Raw genomic sequence first — 24529 nt, forward strand, 5'->3', positions numbered from 1 at the left:
GTTGAAGGGGAAACAGTAAAGGAGAGATCAGAATTTAATTGCAGATTCACGGCTTGTTAATTAAAAACAGCCTCGAGTTCCACCTTGACAAACACCCTGTTCACACAGGACCAGTAACATGTGGCCATCTGTGGAACTAATGAATAACCCTCCAACCTCCACATTCACAGAAACACATTTGCAATTACTGATCAATTTCTCTTTAATCACCAGAGCCTCTGAACTTGCAACTGCGTGAGTCAAGAATTTATATTCTGTCCTTCCAGGAACCCAACACGCGCCAGCAGTTTGGTCTCAGGCCCCTCATGAGCAGGGATGGGCGCCGTTACTGCTTCATCGACACCGACACTGGTGCCGCTCAATTGTATCGATGCCTACGGCCCGCTCTGCGAGACAGTTCAACGTGTCCACTGGAACTGCGGTTAGCGGGGTGAGAAACCGCGACGCAGTCACGCAACACTAACCAACGCGTCATCAGCAGAAGGCCGAGCGTACGGAAGAAGTTGTTAAAAACCCATCCCTGTTCCTGGGGTAGAATTAGTATAGTCAAAGGGCACTGGCACCACAGATACAGCAACAGCACTACTCTGCATTCATACACGTTTACGTCAGTGAGCTGCACAGTGAAATTTTTTGCCAATACTGGCCGGTTTTCACTATCTTTTTACACCTTAAAAGGCCCTGGAAACATATTTTCTCAATCAGCTTCTTACTCTGACTGATGCGGTCCTACGAGAACGCAGTATTTAGATTATTTTACGTGAGACATTTCTGTCTGTGCTGTTTGTCTCTGTGCTTTTTCCCGCTGGTTTGAAGCGGACGTAGCTTAGTTGGAAAGACAGATGTCATGTACCTCCATGCACCGAGAGGGGCTTCGTAATACTTGAATCAAAATGTGTCCAAGACCTTGCTGAAATCGTTGTATTTTGTCCTCCCCAATTTGCCCAATGCTGATTTAGAAAAGCAAAACAATGTATGGAGGTTAGCAATCACTTGAGAGAAATATAATAAAACCAATAAAGGGAGGTGTAAGAGGAAAAAGAAACCATGGGCCGGAAACAAAAGTGCAGCTGAAATTCTGACATCTGGTTGACAAGACTAGCATTAGTAAAAGAAGAATTCCTTTGTTACCAAAACAGACTTAAGTATTTCAAGCTGGAGTGTGGATCTGACAGATTCAAAGGTGATTAAACCACAAAAAATCTCTGTGATTATTATTAATCACCTCAGTCCCCAGGAAGGCCCAATATTAGTCCAGCATATATGCAGAGATTCTAGTAACTTTCATGCAATCTGTCACTCACATCCTCACATCCTCCTGCTAATCTCTGCCTTGTTTTGTTTTTAACATAGTTTGTTCGCATAAAACTACTTCATCTCCGTGAACTTGTCTGTGACCCCAGCCCGCGGATCTACAGGATGTGGGCTCTTGACTTCCTGTTAGAGGTTCTCCCTCTGCGGTGTTGCTACGCCGACGCGGGGGAACGAGGTAAAGGGGAGGAGACCCGGCTGAACAGATGTTTCGACACCATTTCCCCCTCACCGCCGGCCGATGAACTACGTTGAGCCTGCCGCGTGTGAGCGGCCTCGGACGCAGCCGAAGCTGCCCTGACCTGCAGGTTATCACCGGTTTACGGTTACAGCTATGGGCTTTCTAAGGGGGAATAAACGTCCAATGCATTGAGCCACCTCCCCGACTGCAATTTGACTTAAAAAAAAAAACCAAACAAACCACAGTTTCAGTTGAACTCTGCGCTTTCAGAACGGTTTCTTAAGACAGGCTACAGTTGCAACAACAGGATGTTTGCAAAAGTGTGAATTTAAAAAAAAAAAACATCCAGAGAACATATTTAGTTTTCTCACATCTAACTGCCCTTAACCCAACTGATTTTTTTTAATCAAGATAAGATATTAGGTAGTAGCGAGTGTTATTTTTATTATTTCTGACTGCAGGCAAAACAGGCAACATATAACTTATTTTGCATGTTTTGTCAGCACAGAACTTGCCGTTATCTCGGCGCAAAAACCCAGTGTAAACGAATCGTCAGCTCGGGCTGCCCTAAGTCCATCGCGTCCAGAGGTGGTTATGAGCACTGCGGCAATACTCACCACCGTGCAGCAGAGAGGCCAGAACCACCACATGAGGGCCAGGGCCACGAGGATCAGCAGCACCAGGAAGACTATCGCCACCGCCAAACCGTCCGACTGGAAGAAGACAATGAGGACAGGAATCAATTTAGACACCCTCATTATGAATTTTGGTACTGACTCCTGGGACAAACGGGTGACATCGGACAAATCAAATCGCCGCTATCCGGGACGGTTGAGCCCTTGGAGCCGATCACCTTTCCCTACATGTGGCAATTTCACATGCGGTTCTGTTGTGTGTTCTTGGGGATGGAGAATGGGTCAACCTTGAGACCAAAAAAAACCAACCCATATAGATATAACATGCCTACATGTAGGGGCAACTAGTTAACAAAAACGATTCAGTCATGATTTTCCAAGGGTTTGTTATTATTACATACGAAATATCAATGGTTTAAAAGTGTGTAAATTATTCCTATTCTAGATTTGTTTTTTTCCTTTGTATTAACAATGCGACTAATTTCAACTTCAACAAACGTTTCACTATTACCACCGAATGTTGCTGACATTCTATGTTAGTGCATTAAAATAAAAGACAAACACAGACAGCAGGATACGACGGGAACTGCGAACACTACTGAGGTCGATTCGGGGCAAAGACTGGCGTCGTCAAGGGACAATGACAACAACGGGAAAACTGACCATCACGTACTCGAACCACAATATCAGCAACGCTTACTGAAACTCTAAATGAGGAGGTCGGCCTCATGTCGTGAAAGAGGGGGTGCGCGGGAAAGTTTAAGCCAGAAGTGTGTCGTATAACATGTACGGGTAGAAAAAACGGGAAAGGCGATCAGAGCTCCGTGTCATTTCAGGCGCTTTCAATTTTTGTTGCAAACGCGACGGCGATTCAGACTCACACATGTGGAAGCGGTGATGGTGTAGCTGCTGGAGATGAAGGACTTGCCGCTGTTTAGGCTGATGAAAACATCCATAGTCCTGTAAGGAAAAAGTTGAATTAGTGCCGCGGTAATGTGCTCCATCGACCATCATCAGCAAATACAAGGTGAACTAATTGGACATCAGATAGACAGCCAGCGTTAAAGTCTCTTCTCGGCAGTTTATCCCACAGGCGTCCCGCATCAATCGTTCAAGAAATACTTCATAACACGACTTTCAACTCCAGCGAAGTTTCCTGTGTTAGAATTTACCGTCACATTTTTTTTTCCTGTCAACGTCTGTCGTCTTTGATAACAAAGGTCACTGTTCAACTGTAGATATCATGCCTCAGTCGATACGTTTATCAATCTCCAGGAGGGACATGCGCTCTCTTAATGGCGCACCGCTTTTTTTCTTTTGGATACACACAACATCGCTGTCCGACATCAGCGGACACAGAGCCATGGTCGACTGGTACTGGACAAAGAGCGTTGTCCAACATGTGGCTTTCAGCAGATTTCTTTGTCCCAACTCATTACTACTCAAATAGGGGGGATAATTACTAAAAATGTTTGTGTCTGTGTTCTCAAGTAATAAAAAGGAAACTAGCCACAAATGTTCAAGTGTTAGAGTAAAAAAAAGGAACACCAGCCGATGTATTGGCATTCGATTTACATTTTTTTTCGTTTTCAAGTATCAATATCCCCATGTGCCTCATAGGTCATACATGGGCAGGGTTTTACAAAACAACAGATGACCTTCCAGTGTTAGAATTAAGAGCTAAACTGTACTGTTTCACCAGCAAATCTTGCTTAAGAAGAAGTAACAAGTCCGGCGCTGACATTAGCGCGACGCTCACCAAAGAACACAATGGGTGCCAACTAAATGGTCCAACAGAGAGGGAGGAAATCCTCATTATCTCAGCCATCAGTGTGTGTGTGGATGAAGTAATGTGACTAGCAGTAACAGGGCTCGTGAACTCCTACGACTTATTTAGAGGGAAAAATGCGGAGGCCAAAACGGGTGCAATTAAAAACCCTAATGATGAACGGCACCGCAATTTCCATATGTCTATTATGCCCGATCCAATTACCACAGGTTTAATGAGAATTCAGGAAACGGAACAAGTGAAACGCCTGAAATCCTCCCTCCAACACAAAAACAGAGGAGAGAGAGAGAAGTACGCAGAGTGGTATTGTGTGTGAGGGGGCCAGCTGTGAGTGTGCGGTAGTGTACAGGGGAGGCCTGCATAAAAACTGGTGCTGCGGAATAATAACAGGAGTGCTCTCTTTGCTTTGGATTTGCCCGAGGCAGAGCCTTGGGCCGCCAATTCTCCCGTGGTTCAGAACAGATGAGCAACCAGACCATGTGTCCATTACTATGCAACGTATTCTGAATAGTCTAAACGGACTCCTTTGCACGTTTCCTGAACACAATTCACGCAACTTTAAAACCGGATGCACTTTGACACTTCAACTTGTTGATGCCGCCGATTACCTTTTTTATCCAAGTTTTAATTTTCTGATTTGTTTATTGTTTTATACAATTTTATTTTACTTTTTTTTTTTTAATCCCTTTATTCATTTGATACGTGACGCCGACTTGACTTCTTCAAATCGGGTATTTTCAGTTTTTCGGCGACATCGCAGATTACTCTGCGAGCACTACTCTAACACTCGGCTGCACTAGCAGCAAAAGCCTGACTTAGGTCGCGTATTAGGTCCTGGCCGGCAACCCCGACGCGTTGAAATAAACCCAGGAGCAAGAAACACGGGCGCAGTCTGACAGTAGCGCAACAAGCATACAAACGGACGACACAAATGTTAAGTCAGACGACCAACACCCCAGCGACAAAAAGAGACCTGAAATATATCACATCAAAAACCTTTGAAATCTCCGAGACGGACCAAAGAATCCAACCTGGGGGATATTTGCAGTTTACTCCCTTTAACTGGTGGAATGACTGAATCCAGCCAAGCTAAGATTAAGGCAAACGTGAGGTTAAGTGCTCACTGGAGTGTGTACAGTAGTTGAAGGATTTAAATGAGAGAAGAGAATCACTAAGCCTGCACAACGAGCAATGCATCACTTGAAACGTTTGTGCTCGTTATTCTTCTGCCTGAAAATTCACGAGGGCACCGCAAATGCCAGCTCTAAAAGAAGTTTTAAAAAAAACCCGTTTGCTTCTATCAGTAAAAAAATCATCTCTTTGTGTCTGCTGTAGATTACTGCAGCTCGGCAAAGCCATTCCAGGCCCTTGCATGTTAACTAAGTGCCTGTGCTGGATGGGTGAGGGGAGAGGCTAATTTAGTTGACAACCTCAATCCGTGATAATGGTGGGCAGGTTGTTAATCAAGCTGGAGGTGTGGACCCTGGCCTGTGAAGGAGGAAAGCTCCCAAGCGAGTTACACTGACGAATGCCCCCCCCCCACACACACACACACACACCTGACATCACTGGACATCCTTAACGCACCACAACCCAACCATAGTCAGCGAGGCCTTTTTTCCTTCCTCCCAGAGACACCGGCTGCTAATTTACCGGGTTACTGTTGAGTAGGCAGAATCTGCTCCGGCATAAGAGGCATAAGTCCTGTATCCTCTTCTCTTTTTCACCCTTCTATTTCCAGGAACTTCACCAAAAGAATGACAACATCTATTAATGCGGTCATGCTATGCCACTGTTGATGACCTCAGTCCGGCTATTTGTCGCTCAGCGGAAAATTTTATCTCCCACGATTCTGTCAATCGACAAACTGTTTGAGTCAGCTATTGAGCGAAATGCCAAAAAAAACAAAAAACAAAAAAAGGACTGGTAGTAAGAACTAACAAGACATCCCGGGTGCTGCAACTTTGTGAGGGTAATTTTTCTCTATTTCCTGACATTCTATAGACCTAGATCTGGGGAAAAAAAAAAAACTCAGACAGATTAAATGATAATGAAAAATGTTGCTTGCAGTCAGTTTTTTGTTCTGTGCATATCTGGTGATGGTGCACCAAAACTTTTTTGTGTTAAATTTCCCTGTTTTTTTTTTGTTGTTTTGTTTTGTTTTGTTTTTGTTTTTTGTTTTTGGCAAAGGTGTGGTATTGGCCATTACTGAATGTTACACAGGCTCTACTCTAAAAAGTGAGCAAAGGCAACTGAATGACTTTTAAAACAAAGCGGGGTGAATAATTTAAAACAACACTTCCCGTCATTTAACTTTTACGCAGTCAAAGCCAGTGAGCGACGCTGAGGAGAGAAGCTGCAGCTGCTCGGTGGGTCGACGGTTACTGTTGAGTGAATGGGAGATGAGAGGGCAGATTGTCACGGGGGGCCGCGGGATCGACACAGGCTCCCGGGGACACCAGTTGAATGGCAGAAGGCTTCTTCTCGCCGCAGATCTCTGGCACCCCGTCGGAAAAAAAACTTTGTCCCTGGGCTCGCTTCTAATCTGTCGCAGAGTAAGGCCCGCCGTGACGCTAAGCTTTGGTGATGCGATACAGCTGGAGCGGCTGACAATGGTGACGCTAATGGCTTTCAAACTTCCCTTAAAGACGTGAAAACTGAGAGGGCTGAATAATTCACAGCGGAGCATATGCGAGGCCTGTCGCTCGGCATCCAGGAGCCATCACTCTGCGTGAGTTTGTGTGGCAGAAATTCTGACGGGAGGGAAGGAAACTCGGCCGATTGGAGGGATGACCTCATGAGGCCCGGGACAGGACGAGAAGTTGTGCTCCAGAGTGAGACATCCACCATTTGGCGAGGGTGACATGCACTCTAAAAAACTGACTGGTGGAACACAATCAAACTGATTTTTCTGGCACAGCAGCTGGTAACTCCAAGGAGAATACCTGTGTGTCACATGACACAACTCCTCAACTTCACATCTTTACATTTTGTCTGACTATTTTCAAATACATGGAGTACAGTTTTTGATTCTTAGATCTCTTTCTCTTACCAATCCAAGTAGCCATTTATTTCTATCACGTTCTGTAAGAGCAGACTTTTTTCAGTTTTGATTTACTGGCTACTTCCAGGCCTTTAAAACCCCCTTTAAAAAAAAATGGGCAAACTGCACGCGTTTCACATTCACACTAAATGCACAACCTAGGATGAGGGGCCACGAGTAGACGCTGCATCATTGCGAGGGGTTACGAGCCAAAAATGTCGAGAACACGATTTGTAGTCAACGGGCTAAATCAAGCGAAAATGACTTACACGAGGGTAACCCTTTACAGGATACGGCACGTTTTTAGAAATGTCGCAAAGTGGTTGTCAGACGTATATGTTATGATTATTTTTCAGCTGAAACTGATTCTCAGTCCTGTGAAACTTTAGCTCTTCACTTGATCTACGCAAAAGTGTCGGACTTTTAAGAATGGTTGTCACTTGGATCGAGGGCAAGTTGAGAGTTTTCAGAATTTTCCGTTTCCGTTTAACCGCTTAACCGGGAGCAGCTTGAGTCACCCGATATTGCACATTTAAGATCCGAAGCTGGCGGGGCCGCTCACCGCATCCTTCAGTCAAGGAGAGCCGGTTCCAGCCGCATCATGCGACAACAAGTCAATGCACATCCAACGTGTCTCTGCCACATGGACGACAATCAAACAGCCGTTTCCATCATAAACATCTTCGTACCCCCACCGGAGCAGATGGAGTGATGGCGCTGCTAGCGGCAGCCCTGGGACGGCCTCCTTAATTATTGACGGGCATTAGCGCTAGCTGCTGTACCTGCTTTGTAAAGCAGGTGTTGGATCCGCACTCAGTTATTTTTTGCCCTCCACCATTTTTGTGAAAAACACCAGGTGAGGACATGCCGCTGCAAGAGCACAGCCACTTAACCTCTCGATCGGCGCCCCAGCAGGGTATCCTGGGTCTCCTAATGGGGATACCCACAGGGGAGGAGAGGGGGAGGGGTGGGGTGGGGAGGAAGGGCATCGGCAGATGCCAGTGTTTCAAGCCTGATGCCACAGCTGTCAGCGCAGATGATGCCTCTCCGTGAGTGCTCCTACACAGCTCAATGACCAACTGAGGACACTGTGATTCCTGGACATCGAGCCTGAACGTGGAGCCACCTGCTTCGAGTCCCTGGTGGGACAGGAAGCTGCAGCTTCCTCAACTCGAGTGACTGCTGTATTTCATAGTAAGTTACCCCAGCGATCCACATCTGTGAGGTCGGGAAATTCACGCGGGTAATTCAAGCGGCGTTCGTCGAGGAGAAGACTCCAAGTGTAACAGACATGGTCAAAAAAAGGGGGTAAAAGGAGAAGGAAATGTGCAATGAAAACGCGATTCTTCTTCGGCTGAGTAGAGCTGTGTTGTCGGAGCGCCCTGCGCGCCGGTAGCGGTGATGGAGCGGAGGCAGACAGATGGACGGGAGACGGAGGTTCCCGGGCACCGACATTCCATGCAGGTGGTCCGGGGTGCGGGGACTGTCAGCGCATGGTGAATTATTTAAATGGGGAGCGAGGAAAACGGAACGGCTGCATCTGTCACACATCCTTTTAAAGCCCCCTCGAACAGATGTGTTTACTCACCACCCGTACCAGCTAACTACTTAATGGGTCACGACTGGCAGCCAAGAGTTAATTAAGCAGGCATTTTGCAAATGGCGGGCACGTAGCATCGGCTCAGGTCCTATCAGTGCGTAGCAAGCGCCGTGGGCCCGTGGTTTACAGATGTAGTTGCTCGAGTTAATCTTTTCACTGAATCTTGGGCAAATTGGTGGAGAGAAACGAGATTATGTTTTGCTCCCCTGGTTTCTGTTTAAGAGAGGAAAACCTAGAAAATGGAGACGTCTGCAGTCGCTGCTTCTGTCACGCCAGTTGTAATTAATATTTAGCATTTTCTTGACATCGATAAGTGAGAAAAATCCGGTGACTGGAATCCCACTGCGTTGCCTTCATTTGAAGGAAAGTGACCAACTCTGGTAAAGGAATAAAAGATGGAGGCACTCGCCACAAGACACTAAAATTGTTATTCTAATAACAAAAACAGGTTTAGAAATTTTCAATTTTCTTCTAGATCCAGATCTTCATCATTAAAATACACATGATGATACGAAGACTTGGGACACACGCGAAATTTTTGTATAGAACTTCATTTAAAAAGATACTGTTTCTTTACCTGTGGCCTAATTTTCCATTTAGTTATTTTTATGCTGAAATGATGATCAATACATGGAAAATTCATCGCCAACTATTTTGATAATTGAAAAATGAATCAATTAATACAATTAACCACTCAAAAACATGCTGGTTCCAGCTTCTCAGATGTGAGGATATTTCAGGTTTTCCTTTGTTTTATAATCATTTTAAGCTGATGATCTATTATCTATATATTTGAAGTTAGTCAGACAAAACAAGAAATCTGGAGGTGTCATCCTGAACTTAATAGGAGTAAATGACTGATTCATCAAAAGTAATTTACACATTAGTCCATAATGAAAACTTGTAGCCCTGTTTTTCTGTTTGTTTGTTTTTTAACGGTGACTCCACGGGTAAAATGCGAGGTAAACTGCGCATAAATTCAAAGTAAAACAAATTGAATCGAACAAAACAAACGAATAAAACAGATTTCACTTTCAAAAAAAACAACCGAACAGACAAAACAGCCTGTGCACGAGTTTATATGCAGGTGTGCATACTGTACATGACTGTTTATCCAGTGACATACAGGTACAGAAGCGCACGTGCAGCGTGTGTGTGTTCGCACGTAGATGTACAGCGATCAGCTCGGTGTATGAGTCCCTGTGTGAATTGTGATTCTCTGCAAAATGTATTCAGTGTTCACATTTTCGTTGTTGTTTGAGCCATTGTTTCACTTTCTTCCCATCTTTTTGAGATATCCTGCTAAGCAGCAAACACGAAAACAAAAAACTGAAGGCACGAACACAGGTCTAACTGCACCTGTCACATGCCCGTCCGTCGGCTCTGGGCAGAACAACATGCCGTCTTGAGCAGTCTGGACTTTAAAGCTGAGCGGATTATCTGAGGTGAGGCTCAGGTCGATTTCGGAGTGGCTACAGCGTCAGCGTCATCGTATGATACGTAAGCTGTTTTAGAGGCTGAAAGACCTTCAGGAGCCGGCAGCGCTCGTAATCATACATTTTTGATTGGATTGCAGTCGGCCAGGACATGAAAATCTGTTGTTCCATCTAGAATGCCTTAGCGATCATCTGTTATGGTTTGGGATTAAATGAGATGACGTTAAAGTCAAACAATAGCTATGCAGCAGGGAATAAACGAATATTTACACTGTTTTCACTTAAATCTTTCTGGGATGTACGTACGGGTTGTTTTTCTGTCAAGCTACATCTACAATGTTTACTGCGTCTTTAGGCTCCACCAAACTCTTTATCCCCCCCAGCTACTGTTTTAACATAAAGCCGGTTTATAGGTTTAGGAATTGTTTATCTGCACAAGAAAGATTTTCCAAAAAGGAGCAGAATAAAATAAATACTGCACATGTAAGACGAAGCGAGACACCAAGAGAAGCGAAACATCTCAGCTGAATATAAGAGAGATGCAGGGGATATAAATAATAAGCAGGAACAAAACGACCCTACAACTGAACACAGAGGAGAGCAGCGGAAAAATAAAGAAAAGGGGAAACAGAACTGTTTTGCAAGAGTCCAAATGTTGAGAATATTTGTGTGTGGTTTTACAGAAGATGAAAGACATGAGTCACTCCGCCTATTTCTATTGAAATAAGCTTCTTGATTTCAAGATGCGGCTGAAAGCAGACACCACAACCTGACATTTCCCACACGCAATACTTCCGTCCTTTTCTTCGCCCTCTTAGTTTAGATTTTTTTTATGTAGACGGTCCCGTGTACGGACGCCGGTCTCACACAGCTCACAGCGAGACGCCCGTCGTTAAAATTTCCCACGTCTTCTTGCCGTCCCCGTGCCACGATCGGAACTTAAACGCACCTGCGGAAACACTGCCCTCGCATGAGCAGCGTATTAGTAAACTTACTTCATGGCTATATTACTATGTTCTCCACGCATGCTGTGCGTATTTCCAGCCATTTATTTATTCATTGGTGTCAAACTTGCTTCAGAGAAAGTTCACTACTGGTTAAGCCCACTTACTAACAACGTTTCCCTAATTTAAGACAAAAAAGGAAAGAAAAAAAAATTCAAAAAATTGGGCCTTTCCTGTCATATTTTAGGTTGAAAAACAAAACAAAACAAAAAAACCTTTACTCTTATTTTTACGTGCGATTACATAATTAGCAAAACCTTAACAGTTTTTACTAATGCTCGCCGATCCTGGCAGGATATCTGGTGATCGTTTGGGAAAACAAACGACTACTACACAGAACAATAACTGTAATTTATGATAAACTATCTGTTAATACTTCAATTATGTAAGTTGACGTGTTATTTCTGTATTAAAACTTTGAAATCCGCTTTATTTTGGATGTTTTCCCACCATTTCTTTCCACTGCCATGACAAAAACAAAATTGGGAACTTCAATCATGTCAGGGTCGGAAAACAGGACGCTACCGACATTTTCTCAGGCTCATAAAAACAGTGTGATGCACAGGATTTAACGAATTAATGGGGGAGAAACTTTGCATCACTGCGTTTAAACTAAGAATTGAAATAATGAACGCAACTGAATGTTGAATTTAATTATTTTGAAGAACAAACAAAACCTAAAACGGCATTTTCCTATTTTTAAGTTTTTTTTTTTCCCGTGGCTTGGTAACCGAGAGACTTGCATCATACCACCGGTAGAGACCACGTGATTGGCCAGTGCCTGAGATCCGTGATATACTGACACTCAGTGAAAAGTCAACGTTCGCCCCGTATGCAACGACAACATGCTCCACCCTCACTTCCACCCAACAGAGACCCCACCGTACTTACTGTCCGACTTCATAGAGCTTCGGTGCGGGACACAGCAGATAATCATTAAGCACTGTGCTCGGCTTATGATCTGCAAAGACAATAAAAAAGACAAAACATTAATAAGCTACTCAGATAAAAAAATAGGCATAGGCGTATTTCCAGATTGTATGATATGATAAATAAACATCACAGTTACTCTTGTCTCTCTTTCTATCTGTATATGAGGGTTTTTTTTTTTCTCCTTCGGACAGTTACTGTAATTTGCTTTTACGTAAAATGAGCTCGTGTCACTTCTGCAAAACAGCGAAAAATGATAGATAGAAGATAACACCGCGGTGACTTTCCCCACATCTCCCACGATTCTCAAATCAGAATTTGTTTTCGGATCGGCACTGCATCAGGAACTGGCCTAACTGTAAACTACATCGACATTGAACCTGCTTTCACTGAACAATATTCGAAATAGAACGAAAAATTTATTTTATTTTCATCGGCATTTTGTGTGAAATTTAAAAAAATAATAAATAATTAAAAAATTAAATTAAAAAGCTGCTCTGAGAGACTTGGCCGTCCCAGATCTGTGATCTCAGGAGAAAATTCTCTTTATTTTGAAACACGTAACTTCTGAAATAAAACCACAATTATCATAAAGCCATAGTCATTGTCAAGATCATTATTTACTCAAATGTGTGAAATCTAAGCCGAAAGAACCTTTTAATTTCCAGAGCGCAATGGGCCGGCAGTCCTCCAGTATTTATCATATGAAATTCTTTCTAAACTAACTCTGTTATTTTGTGAACTTAATGTCTTTTCAAAGTATCATATTAATGCATATTCTCTTGCATCCAGGAAGAGAACTATACCCTGACATGTGTTTGATATTTCGTCACTGTTCTGGCGCTGGGCATTTGTCATCAAAAAGACTGATTGGGCTCTGATATGAGTGTGTGTGTGTGTGTGTGTGTGTGTGCGTTTGTGCCCGTGCATCAGCACAGGTTGACAGCGGCCTGGACCGTCTTGGGCCACGGAGGTCATTCAGATTATTGAAAGTTTTTTTTTTTTTTCCCTGCTGGTCCTGCTCGGGGCTCCCACTGGTTTTGTGAGGGAGAAGACCGTAGCATCTGTTCCACATATGCGGTGTGCGGTCTATAGCTGCCACGATGCCTGTCCATAATTATAAAGTGGCGCGCGTGTTAAAAAGGTCTGGCCTGAACACATGCAAAAGCCAATACGGGAATAAATAGCCCCAAGTGGGTGAATGTGAGACAGCCTCAGCTGAGAAAGGACTAACGGGAAGACATCTGCTAGTGGCCACCTCCTAATTCGGATGGAGTTCTTTTTTTAAAAAAGGAAAAAATGTATTTTAGTCAAGTTGAAATGATGAAAAAATCAAAAATAACTTGTCAGAGAGGGAAGTGTCAACGATCCCACAGCCAAATGAGAGTTTGAAAAGACTGGCTTCTGGTGCCAAATCCCGTTTGCTTACTGAAAAAGGACTTTTCAACAGAACAGACTGCAAGCTCAAAATAAGGAGCACAGTGACCTACATAGCCTCCTTTCTTCTGGTGAATTCAGATCAGATAGATAGGGAGCCGCTGTGAGATAACAGACATGGGCAGATCGGGGATTTGTTTTGCCGCGCCCAACCTCTTAACACGCACCCTCAACTCACGTCGCAAGCTCGTTGAGTAAGAAGATTTCCCCAGCTACACGTTTTGTGCATTACATTTATTAAAAGACCATAAATCCTCACGGTCCCTATATATATCATTGAAGACACTAGACACATTCACAGATCAGAGCCCGGGGGGGGGGTGGAGTGTCTGTTTCTGCAAGTTAGCAAAGTTTGTGGCTCTAGGGAAAACTTCGATCAGATGGGGGAGCGATAATCACAGGAAGCAGCAACAGGCAGCGCAGATTCAGCGAGGACACTTCGCTGAGTTTCGGCGGCCCGGTGCCGATGTCCACCCTGCAGCCTCGTTCACGGTATCCTGGAAAAACCGATTCGGCTCGCACCTCCTTCCATTGTGAAATGAATACGATGCGAGTGTGATGTATTTCTGTCCTTGGGAACACCGGTTTAACAAAAGGAATCTCTGCACGGATTCCACTTAACTAGCTTTTTCTTGGCTTTCGACCGTAAGACGTTCTGTCTACACACTAACAAATCATCATCATCATCATCATACAGAAAACAAATGAGAAAAAAAACAAACAAACAAACATCTGGTGGGTGAAACATCAGCGCAGCAGACTGCGGCTGTATAAACTGTGTAATGAAGGGAACGGCACTTTGAGCTGAGAGGGACGTGATCACGCCTTCAGAGAGCGACAGCACAGTCCCTGCTGTTGTGTGCATGTAAACCTGTTTCTGTCAGCCCTTTCCGTCTTTGTTTGTTTTTTCTTTGAATATTTTTATGGACTTTGGACTCCCCCGTTCCATGCCTATTTTTTTTTAACATTAGCACACTGATACTGAACAAATCATAACAACGACATAACAACAGCGACAGCAATAACGCAGGACCCCGCTACAGCTACATGGTGTCGCTGTGTTAAAACGTAAGCATCTCCACAAATACCGATCTAGTTGGTTATTGTGTTTTCTTTCCTTTTTTGGTCTCGCTGGCATCCTCCACAACATTCCTTGCCTAGACTGATGCGAAAAACATTTCTGGGTTATTTATCGGCAACACGACACCCACATGTGCCAGTTTGACCAGTAAATTAATGGTATTGGATGAAGGCTTTTAGATCTTAATGTGAAGCACAAATCATTTCAGGCCAGACAGGAATTATTATGCGACGCCACATTTGGCTTTTGTTTTGCTGCTCGCCCTGACTAGAAAACATCAGAGCTGTGCCGAACCAACATTTGAAGCGGCGGTCCGGATTCAGCAAGAGGAAACCTGACCTCGGGTCTAGCCCTGCGCTCGGGGCCGAATGCAAGGTGTGCCGTTTCCACCACTTACTGAAGGTTTGCTGGTCGACTATGAAGCTGCAGATGACGCCTTCGCTGCTGCGGCCGATGGTGAAGCCGTTCCCTCTGAGGACGATGTCGAAGGACTCTGTGGAATGTAAAACAAACTGGAGGTAAGACTGGGAGGGGGGGACCTACATGTAGCTGGAGTTTCCCCTTGTGTTTATCTGGGCTTTTTCCTCTATTACTACTGTACACCGACAGTATCCAGATATTATTACATTAGCACTACATAGAACATTCACAGACCGTTAGTACTATGAAGAGTTTAATGAGTATGAACGTGTACTGTAGGTACGGACAGACGAGACTCTTTCATTTTCAAGTTTTTACACCATTTCGGTTTGTTTTTCAGATGGCTGGCGCCGGTGTGGCAGCGAAACCGCTGGATCTTCTGTGACTTGCGCTGTGTTTTTCTCAGCTAAATGACGACTACAACCAGAAGAGGCTCAATGTGTCACTTTCCAAATGATAGCACAGCCACGAATGTAGCCCACATTGATGCTGAGTTATAAGCTCACATATTTGAGCACGCCATTTAGGAAAGTGGTTCCCAACCTGCGGGTCCCTACTACCTCATGGAGGGGGATAAATCTGAAGGGTCACAGGAAAGAAAAACTGCAGTTCTGTAAGACAAATTGTGTTGTGTTTATTTTTATGTTCAAATGTGTATTTTTTTCTGGATCTTCTCTAACGTTTGTTTTTTTTCTCGTGAAATAGTGAGTCATCTCTTTAGGCCTCTAAAACCCCTTCAGATGAAAACAGCCTGAGAGGGAGTCTTCAGTACTTGATTGCTCACAACTCGTGTTTTGATTGCGCCATATCCAGTGTTGAAGGGTCACCAGCAGACACTGTTCAATTTCAAGGAAGCACGAGCCAAAAAGCCCGGGTACCACTGATTTAGGTAGACTACCCCTAAAAGGGCTAAAAAGCTACAAATCCTTGAATAATTTACATGTTCTGAGGTTCAGTGGTGAGTTTGAGTGTCCTATTGTGGCCCATTGTGTTGTCAGATGGTTTTTCCACTAACCACACTGATCTACTACTTGTCTTAAAGCAGACTTGCTACATCACCACTGCTTGAAACTGAGACATCTTTCCAATTATTCTTGGAAAGATGTCTTGGGTTCAGTGACCGTGCAGTAAAAAAGGAGGATTACTGCAGGTAGTAAATCCAGCTGTGCAGAGTTCCAGGGGCTGGCTGTAGCAGGAGGATCCACTCACCGTTCACACAGACAGTGGAGGGCTCCACACTCAGAATCTCTGTGCACGACTGCTTTAATATCTGGAGGATGAGAAAAAAAAGAAAAAAAAAGAAAAACACGAAGTGGGTACATTATCGCTTGAGGGCCAAGAATAAATACATCAAGTCCTGGCCGTTGTCAGCTCTGTCAAGTTTAGAAAACAGATTAGGCTGCAACACCTGAGAGACGCCTCGCTCCTGATCGGGGCCTGGCGGCTTAAGGAGAGCACTGAATATCAGGGGCGAGGAGAACAGGCGAGAGGACGGCAGCTGTGTCGGCCTTTATGGGAAAATTATGCAAGACTACTCCATTCCTCAGTTCTATTAAAAACCTCCGGGATCTTGCATTACCATATAAAGAGGCCTGAGTGAGCCCGCTGTGATGGGGCTGCACTATCCGCTATCATTCAATAAATCAACAAAAGGACAAACTATGCAAATCCCGGTACACAGTCAGTAAAAAGAAGCATATTAACGGCAATATAGGACACTTGAACCTTTCATTTGATGTTGGGCGAAACTTCAATCTGAGGAGCGGAAGGGGGGGAAGCGTTTACAGCGGCCTTATTAAATATGATGGTTTGATATGGAATCGTTAAAAGGGGAGAGGGTTGTAGATGACAGCTGGGAGGAAAAGGATCTGCTGCTGATCCTCTGTGCCACTATTTTCCCCGTCTAATTACTTCCTTGGCAATGCCCGAGAAAAACGGGAAAAAAAAGACAACACAAAACAAAACTGACTGTTAGCCCGCCTAAGCTTAAGATGATGGGAGGACCCAAAGAATGACATCGTTTGCCCGTTCAGTGTAGAAATGCAGACGCAGTTCTCCTGCAAAATGAGAAATCTGCCATTTACACAAGTAGCACTTACTCATTAATAGAGCAAAATACAGAACTTTTGAAAGAAATTTGGGGTAAATGAAGTAATTTGTTAGGGTTGGAAGATCTACAAACTAGATCTTAGTCGTTTGGAAATATTAAAATATAAGTGGTAAAGTACCTCTAAATTATTAGAGGCCTCCGTTTGGTTGAACTCGAACGGCAGCTATTAATTCCTCCGGGATCTGCTGAAAAACATTATTTACAGGCTGTGGGGGGGAAAAGGAGGCAGCCGTCCAGATATCCAAAGTCATCCAAATATCTCCGCCAGCGTCGTTACCAGGATGGGGATGGGTTTAGTCAGTCTGTAGCGGTAGTCTGGTGGAGAGGTTCGTGTGGGCATTTCTGTCATACATTATTTACCAGGAATGCGTCACAAGATAACATCCGAACATCTTGAAGTCTAAACTCGGCTGGAAGTGTGCAGAAGCCAAATAAACTTAGCAATAACGATGTGGCCCCATTGCAATTTGGGGTTTTCCCAAAAGGCCGGCAGCTACGACAACAAAGGCCCAGTGTAGTACAGAAAAGAAATAATTGGCCTGACTGGGTGCGGGAAAAACCAAATTTTGCCGAGCTCTCTGTGAGTTTTTGTCATGCCGGTCACACAGGCAGCGTAGATCCTGCAGCAAAAGGCTGCACAGATGATCTCAAATCCTCAAAATCCAACAGAGGACCGAGGAGGCCAACTAGTCAGGAATCCAGTATTACTAATCAGAGAAGAATGCTCCGCGTTTCATTTGGATGATGGAAGCCTCACTGGGCTCGGTGTCTCCGAGGACTGAGGGGAATGAGCTTTCTAGTTGTTGTGCTGGACGCCCTCGTGCAGGCTTTAAAAATGTTTTTGGGGAAGTGTTGTTGTGTCTTGAAAGGAAGCAAAAATACACATGTAACTTTAACGGACAGCGTTGCGAAAGAGACTGTGCAGCATATCTGCTTCTAATTATCAATAATCAAGTCCACCCTTTCAGAGGCTTTGAGCACATTTGTTACTATTACAAGCTGGATTCACATGCTGCTTAGAGGTGGCAGTTACAACTTATCTTTTTCATTTTCCAGGGTGCTAGTCATGGCTTCTCATACTTTAGTAATCCGACAGCTACAGCGCCTGTTTTGTTGTACTTTGCGACACACAACAGAAACAAGTCACGACCTTTGGCTTTGCATCCTTTCAGCTGCGTGTCCGACAGTTCTGTCTAGTTCTGGGCTTTTCCTAAACACTGCTGGCCTTGTCGGCTCCGACACAGATGTACGTCCAGCTCAGGTCAGAGAGCTCCGCTTGGCTCTGGGCTCAGATTCATGAAAAAAAAATAAAAATATTGCCATACAAACCCCCGCCTTGGCTGACAGCGTTCAGACTAAAAGCTGCAGCAAATGGAAAGTATCACTAATTGGCTGGCAGAAGAAAGGGAGGCTGCATGGGAAACTTCGCATAAACACCGTTTGAGGGACTCTTACTCTCAGCTATTCACTGATTAGAGCATTGCGCTTGACAAGATGGATGCGATTTTTTACAATGGCTCTTATTCATAAGTTTTCATCCAAAATAGAAAATAAAAGCCTTCGTTGTACTGGAACGCTGCCGCAGCTCTGAGAGTTCTGACACTCTGACACAAAAATAAAAACACTGTGAAGAGGACAGTGGACAGTGACTAACTGCTCCCACTCCAGTGTCTAATTTGACATAGAGCGGGTAAGACATTTCCTTCTCCATCTACAAACTGAATGACACAACGAGCAGCTTTTTCCAAAGAAACCCCTCCATGCAGCTCAGCAGGAAGTTCACTGAGCTTTACCTGTAATTTGTAGTGAACTTCGATGAAGTCGGGACAGGAAACAATTTCTTCCGCCCGTCTACCCACCTGATTCCCACAATTTATGAACGGTACGCTCTGTGATACCACCTTCAAACATTTCTAGACTCAGGATGGGACCTCTAAATGGATTACCAGTTTTGTGCCAAAGTGTGCCAAACAGAAAGTAGGCGAACTTACGGAATTGACGATGCCTTTGAGCGCATGGAAGCCATCTTTGACCGGAAACACTTGGTCCTTGGTGTCCGCAATATCAGCAAGCTGCTCGTAACAGGAGAGAGTGGAGTAAACAAGAAGGACTAGTGATTGAATGCTGCTTTCTTCTTTTTCTGTTTTCCTCCTTATGACTGAGGACTGTCTTTCCTTTCATATTATGGGCAGGAGGAGACATAGCAGATGGCATGACTGTGGCAAACACTTTGCTCAACCATAAAAAAAAAAAGAAAAAAAGAAAATCATTGCAGCACAAACTGGGAGCAACATTGCCTCTGTTTATGACTTAATACGAGCTCATCACGCGACGGCTACCAACGGTTAACAAGGGACGGGCCACCACGTTGGAAGGGATACAGTGAAACTACAGACATCACTGACGGAAGAAGACAAAATCCTGGCTTTGGTGGAGCTCAGACAGTCCGACGTCGTGTCACGAAATGAGCACAAACTCTGGAGGTGAGATCTTACAGTGTGTCGCGGCGACCGGTCAGAAAAAGCGGCAGGATTTGTCTGCGGCCGATTAAATTTATCGATCTCTAGGCACAGTGAACAGCGGGTCAATAACCGATTTAACAGGCAACGTAAATGACGCTTCTACGCCACAGTTTCCTCTTAAATTAACATTCGATGCTTATGTTCACAGTGAGCTTTAACAGTTATACTCCCCTGCACATCAGTGCGCCACAGATTCTTCTTATGCTGCTACATGGCAGTGCCGGCATGTCCACGTGTAAATAATATCCAACAAAGAAACTAAACTCGTGCGGGGGCGATTAACGTAGATGTGTTGTGACGAACGTTGGCTGCCGTTTCTTTTTTACCTAACTGATGCAATCTTATCTGTCGGTTTAGAGTTTTCTGCCGTGAGCACTTGTCACTATTTAGATCCATTGAAACGGACACGAACTCAAGTTGACCAAAGCCTCTATTATCCTCTGTTATGAAGCAAATTACTACCTTTTTACAGCCACCTTTCAGGAAGTGAGAGTTTGATACCGACAAGATTTTTAGGTGGAATCTTTCTTTAAGACAGGGCTTTGTTTTTTTTTCTCTCCACACAGGTAATAGCAATGATGTTACATGCGTTTACCCTTCCTGTCGCACTTCCAACGTGGCAACGCATCTCATGCTGAAGTCATAATCACTGAGCACTCATTCAGAGGCGGAGCGCTCTGCCGTTCCACCGCTGCAGTTTTAAGACTATAGCTCTCTTACCTGCTGCTCGTCGAAGTCCTTGACACCCACGCAGTAAACACGAGCGCCATATTTCCTCGCTTCCTCAGCCTGCAGCGCAGACAAATGCGTCGATGATGTGCAACAGGTCGAAAGTGAAAAAAAAAAGAGAGAAAAAAGAAACTACAATGACGTAAAGATGAGGTGACAAGTGTCAAGGGACAAGAGAAGCTTTGTGGGAACACACATGGATTCTTTTTTGAAAGCGTAAACAAGATAATCTGAGAACAGTTTGACGGTATGAGTCTAACCTCTTTCACCGTGAGGTGGTGAACGTAAACTTCAAGTTTCCCGTCTGTCAAAGCCAGGATGATGCTCGAGGACCTCTGCCTCTGTTTCTGTATCTGGGCTGAGGCCTTCCAAGTTCAAACGAATGACAAAGGCTTTATCAGATCAGAATTTCACACAGAATCTGATTATTGGTGAAAATCTGCTTGGCTGTGATTGGATTTATCTGAGAAGGTAAACTGACCTCTTTTAATCCCTCGTGCATGTACGTTTCACCTGCCGGTTTCACCTCCCGCAAGCGCTTCAGGCCCTCTTCGATCTGGAATCTTAAGACATACACGAAATAAATGGGATACGATGAAAAATAAAAGACAAAGAGAGAAGTTGTCTGTCCAGAGTCTGAGAGTCTGGGAACCAGTGGGAATTGACTTTCTTACCTCAGCCAAATGTCAACATGCAAACATTTCGAGAAGAGGACAGGTTGTAATTATAAAACCCAAATCAACAGGACACTTTCACACCATGTAACTGCAGCAAGGTAGGACATGCAGGGTTAAAATGTGAATAATCGTCATGAAAATGAACACAAATACCCTAAAGTATTTCACACTCACTGGTAGGACTGAGCAGTAGGTTATGGAATTCTATCTCGCAATATCATTATTTATTGTGATAGACAAAAAGTTTCTTCAAAATTAGTTGATAAGCTGCAAACGTGTCGAGCAACTAGACAGGAATGTCTGTTTTCTAACATGTTAAATACCTGAAAAATTAAGTTATTCCCTCACAATTAGGTAAAAAATAAAATAAAAAAAATTATAGAAAACTGATCTGATCGTTGATTTAAAACCGTGTCCCCACTGAACAAATACTCCACGCTGTTGGAAAATCCGTGACATTTGACAAAATTTGTACAATATCACAACTGTTGTTTGCGTGAGACATGAAATTAAATGTAAATCCTCAACAAAAGCAGACAAAACCGTTACAAAACTAAGACACGGTTAGACCGTGAGACTTGTTAAGGTAAGGTACAGTAAGCACGGAAGCCTTCGCCTAGGAAGCGCTATGCTGTTAAAACCAGTATAACACAAGAAAATAGTAATATAATGAACTAAAGGTGTCATAGTAAATGAATTCCTGTGAGTTGATTTCAGAATTCAGTACCTGTCTCCAGTCAGGGGCAGCAGGACTTCTGCTCTGGCTGAGAAAACGATGAAGGAGACTCTCATGCTGGGGCTGAAGAGGAACAAGAAGAAACAACAACAACAACAACAACAACAAAAAATAAATATCACAATTTAGTAATGAGAAATTCTCAATTAATTCAAAACTCATCTGAGATAGAGGTAGCTTCCTGTTTGCTAGAAATAGAACGGTAGTCAGCGGATACAATCTACAACAATATCCGTTTTCTATTTCCTTACTCAACAAAATCTTCACCACCGTCCTTCATCCTCTTTACCAAATAACATGGAATAGCACGACATGGAATATACTCTGAATGGCCGTAAAGGAGCCAGTGAGAGTCTTATACAAAGCGTTTACGCGAGTTCAGTTCAGTTAAGGAGAATTGTAGAGGCATAAATAATTAGCCAAACACAAGGGGCTCTTTGAATGTCAACTAATATTAGTGTATGACTTAAGCTCCTGTGGGGCTGAAGGAAGTGATTAATCGATTCAGATACACAAGGCATGTTGTGGTGATGAGTCACACACAAACACACACACGCATCCTGTTTCACATGTATATACTTTGTACCTGTGATATATTTTTTTTAAGACACTCTGAAGTGTCTCTGACCACAGATTCTGGCGCCTGACCGGCTCGTCTGTCTAAAACCGGCACCGTTTACATTCACTATCCCTCCGTCGTGTCGCAGAGGACTCGTCACAGCTGGTTTTTCTATGTAAATATCCAGCTGAAAGTTGTGAAAACTGAATCGGGGACAGATTTGAGGAAAATGTGCAACTGAAAATGTGACAATACGGTCCCTGAGTTTATGGCATCAACGCTACAACCATACTTTTTCAATACCTTGTTTTAAAATCAATACAAATATTCTCTTTTTACAAAAGATTTTTGTATTTTTTTTGTATTTTTTTTTTAATGATTCAATAAGGAAATATCATTTCAAAGCACAACAAAACTAAAAATCTGAACTAGCCCAGTTTTCGATACTTGGATCTACAGGCAGCTTTTGGTCGGTACTCAAAAAGGATTGAAGTTTATAACCCAGGGCTACTGGGGTGGAGAAACCTTGTCTCTCTGATTCTGAGCATTTTGTGCTTTTAGCCCAGTTGAAGGACCACATGCTCCTCTACAGATCAATTAAAAATTCTGAAATAAATCAATCAATCAATCAATCAATCCTAACTCACTGTGTCATCAATCTGAAACAAGGCTGTTTCTCGAAGTTCCCGAAAAGTGGATAATTAAGGATCTTCACCCCATCGACACCCATATTTTCTAATCTCATCTCAAAATTTAATAAAACACAAAATTTACCGATGGGTGCAGACTCCGACCTTATTAAAGGGATCCGTACGGAACACAAGTGACAATCCGCATGAAATACTCTCTTAGTCATTGCTATTAAAAGGTAACAATGCAACATGATAAAACCTTGAGCAACAACAGAATTGTGATTAGCACCAAGGTTAACAAGAAGTCTGGTGTATGCAAGTCTCCTCTCAGTACTCGTTGAGAGAAGATGTGTAGTCGGAGCTTCGTGTTACTTGTCACAGAGAAAAATGAATCCCAATCGGCTCTGCACAGTCAAGACACACAAATTTTAAAAATTTGAAAAAGCAAAGAAGACAGAAGACGAGAGCGCTATTAATCAGAACTGGTACATGGAGAGAAAATGTGAGATCACGCCACCTGATCAAAATCTAAAAAAAAAAATGCTCTAAGTAACCAGTGACTCCAGCCGTCAGGCAAGTGCAGTGGAGTGAAAAGTACAAAGTGGGGATCGAGTATATGGTCTTCAAAAACGGAGGCATTGAAGACGGTGAAGTACCGAATAAAGTATTGGACGGGACCTGAGTAAATGTACACAGTTACTTCTCACCTCGGCTCAGAAAACAATTACGCGGATGCCGTCCCGCAGAGCGAGTTGAACCTCAGATAATTAAGTGCACAAGTGTTTCCTTCGGAGCTCTGAAGCCTTCGGAGCATAAGGAGAGGTGCTGATATTTCTCACCCACATGACACACGGCCCAGTCATCCCAGATCCTCCCCCTCAAACCTAGCGCAAACTTTAAGCCACACGGCCAGATTTGGCAGGGAGCGGGTAGCAGACGTATACATCCACATCCTGTCTGCAACTTTCAGTCACATGTGGACTACAAACTAAAACACGCTCGAGTCACGGTTGGGAAATCGTGGGCGGTGACCTGACCTTTCAGCGGAGCTTATGATTCTGTGGGTTCTCTCTCCAGCAGTACTGAGATATTTATCTATTTCTAAGAAAGGCTCGGGATAAAGAGGCAGCCATGCCAAGGACAAATCAGAGGGTGGTGGGATTTCTTTTCTCTTTGAGAGGATCGGGGGGGGGTCGAAGAAGTAGTCCAGTTCGCTCCACATGGTGGAACAGAAGTGCTCTTGGTGAGCGAGCATTGTTTAGCAGATTGTCCTCGTCGCCTTCCAGTGTTCTCCTGCTTTACTGTACATTGTCTGCTTGTCAGCCGTTCTGTGGTGGAAGCAGGGGATAAGTGTGGAGCCGGACCCCCCCCGGTGCAAATGGCCATTCTCACAGCCCAGAAGACTGCTCCTCTCTGCCACCCACTCCCACCTGGTGCCTTTGCTATTTTCTTCAACCAACCACTTCATTCTGGCTGGGTCGCTACCGTCTGTACTGTGCTGGCAGGCGCCGTTTGACTCAAACGTTATGCAAGCTGAGCGTTTCAAGCCGGTTCCTCCGGTTTTGTATTTTAATGAATTATGTACAAAAAGGATGCCATGGATTTTGCAAAAATGATAGTTTGTGAAACAGGTGGGAACGTCCTCTAAATCTGTGCAACAGGCTGCACCCAACGTTGTCGGCCTTCCAATTACAGAC

General features: G+C 43.9%; 1 protein-coding gene across 1 annotated transcript in view; it reads right to left on the reverse strand.

The window, feature by feature from the left end:
- Positions 1-24529, reverse strand: part of antxr2a (ANTXR cell adhesion molecule 2a) — a 78680-nt gene that overhangs the window by 47950 nt on the left and 6201 nt on the right. The window contains exons 3-12 of the mRNA XM_040155567.1: positions 21633-21704; positions 20710-20791; positions 20489-20593; positions 20220-20288; positions 18969-19049; positions 16077-16137; positions 14845-14940; positions 11891-11960; positions 3009-3087; positions 2110-2205 (exon numbers count right to left, since the gene is read on the reverse strand). Of these exons, the coding sequence (XP_040011501.1) occupies positions 2110-2205; positions 3009-3087; positions 11891-11960; positions 14845-14940; positions 16077-16137; positions 18969-19049; positions 20220-20288; positions 20489-20593; positions 20710-20791; positions 21633-21704 (811 nt within the window). The remainder of the gene's footprint in view (positions 1-2109; positions 2206-3008; positions 3088-11890; positions 11961-14844; positions 14941-16076; positions 16138-18968; positions 19050-20219; positions 20289-20488; positions 20594-20709; positions 20792-21632; positions 21705-24529) is intronic.

The sequence above is a fragment of the Xiphias gladius genome, chromosome 19 (genome assembly GCF_016859285.1).
Source record: "Xiphias gladius isolate SHS-SW01 ecotype Sanya breed wild chromosome 19, ASM1685928v1, whole genome shotgun sequence".
NCBI lineage: Eukaryota > Metazoa > Chordata > Actinopteri > Istiophoriformes > Xiphiidae > Xiphias > Xiphias gladius.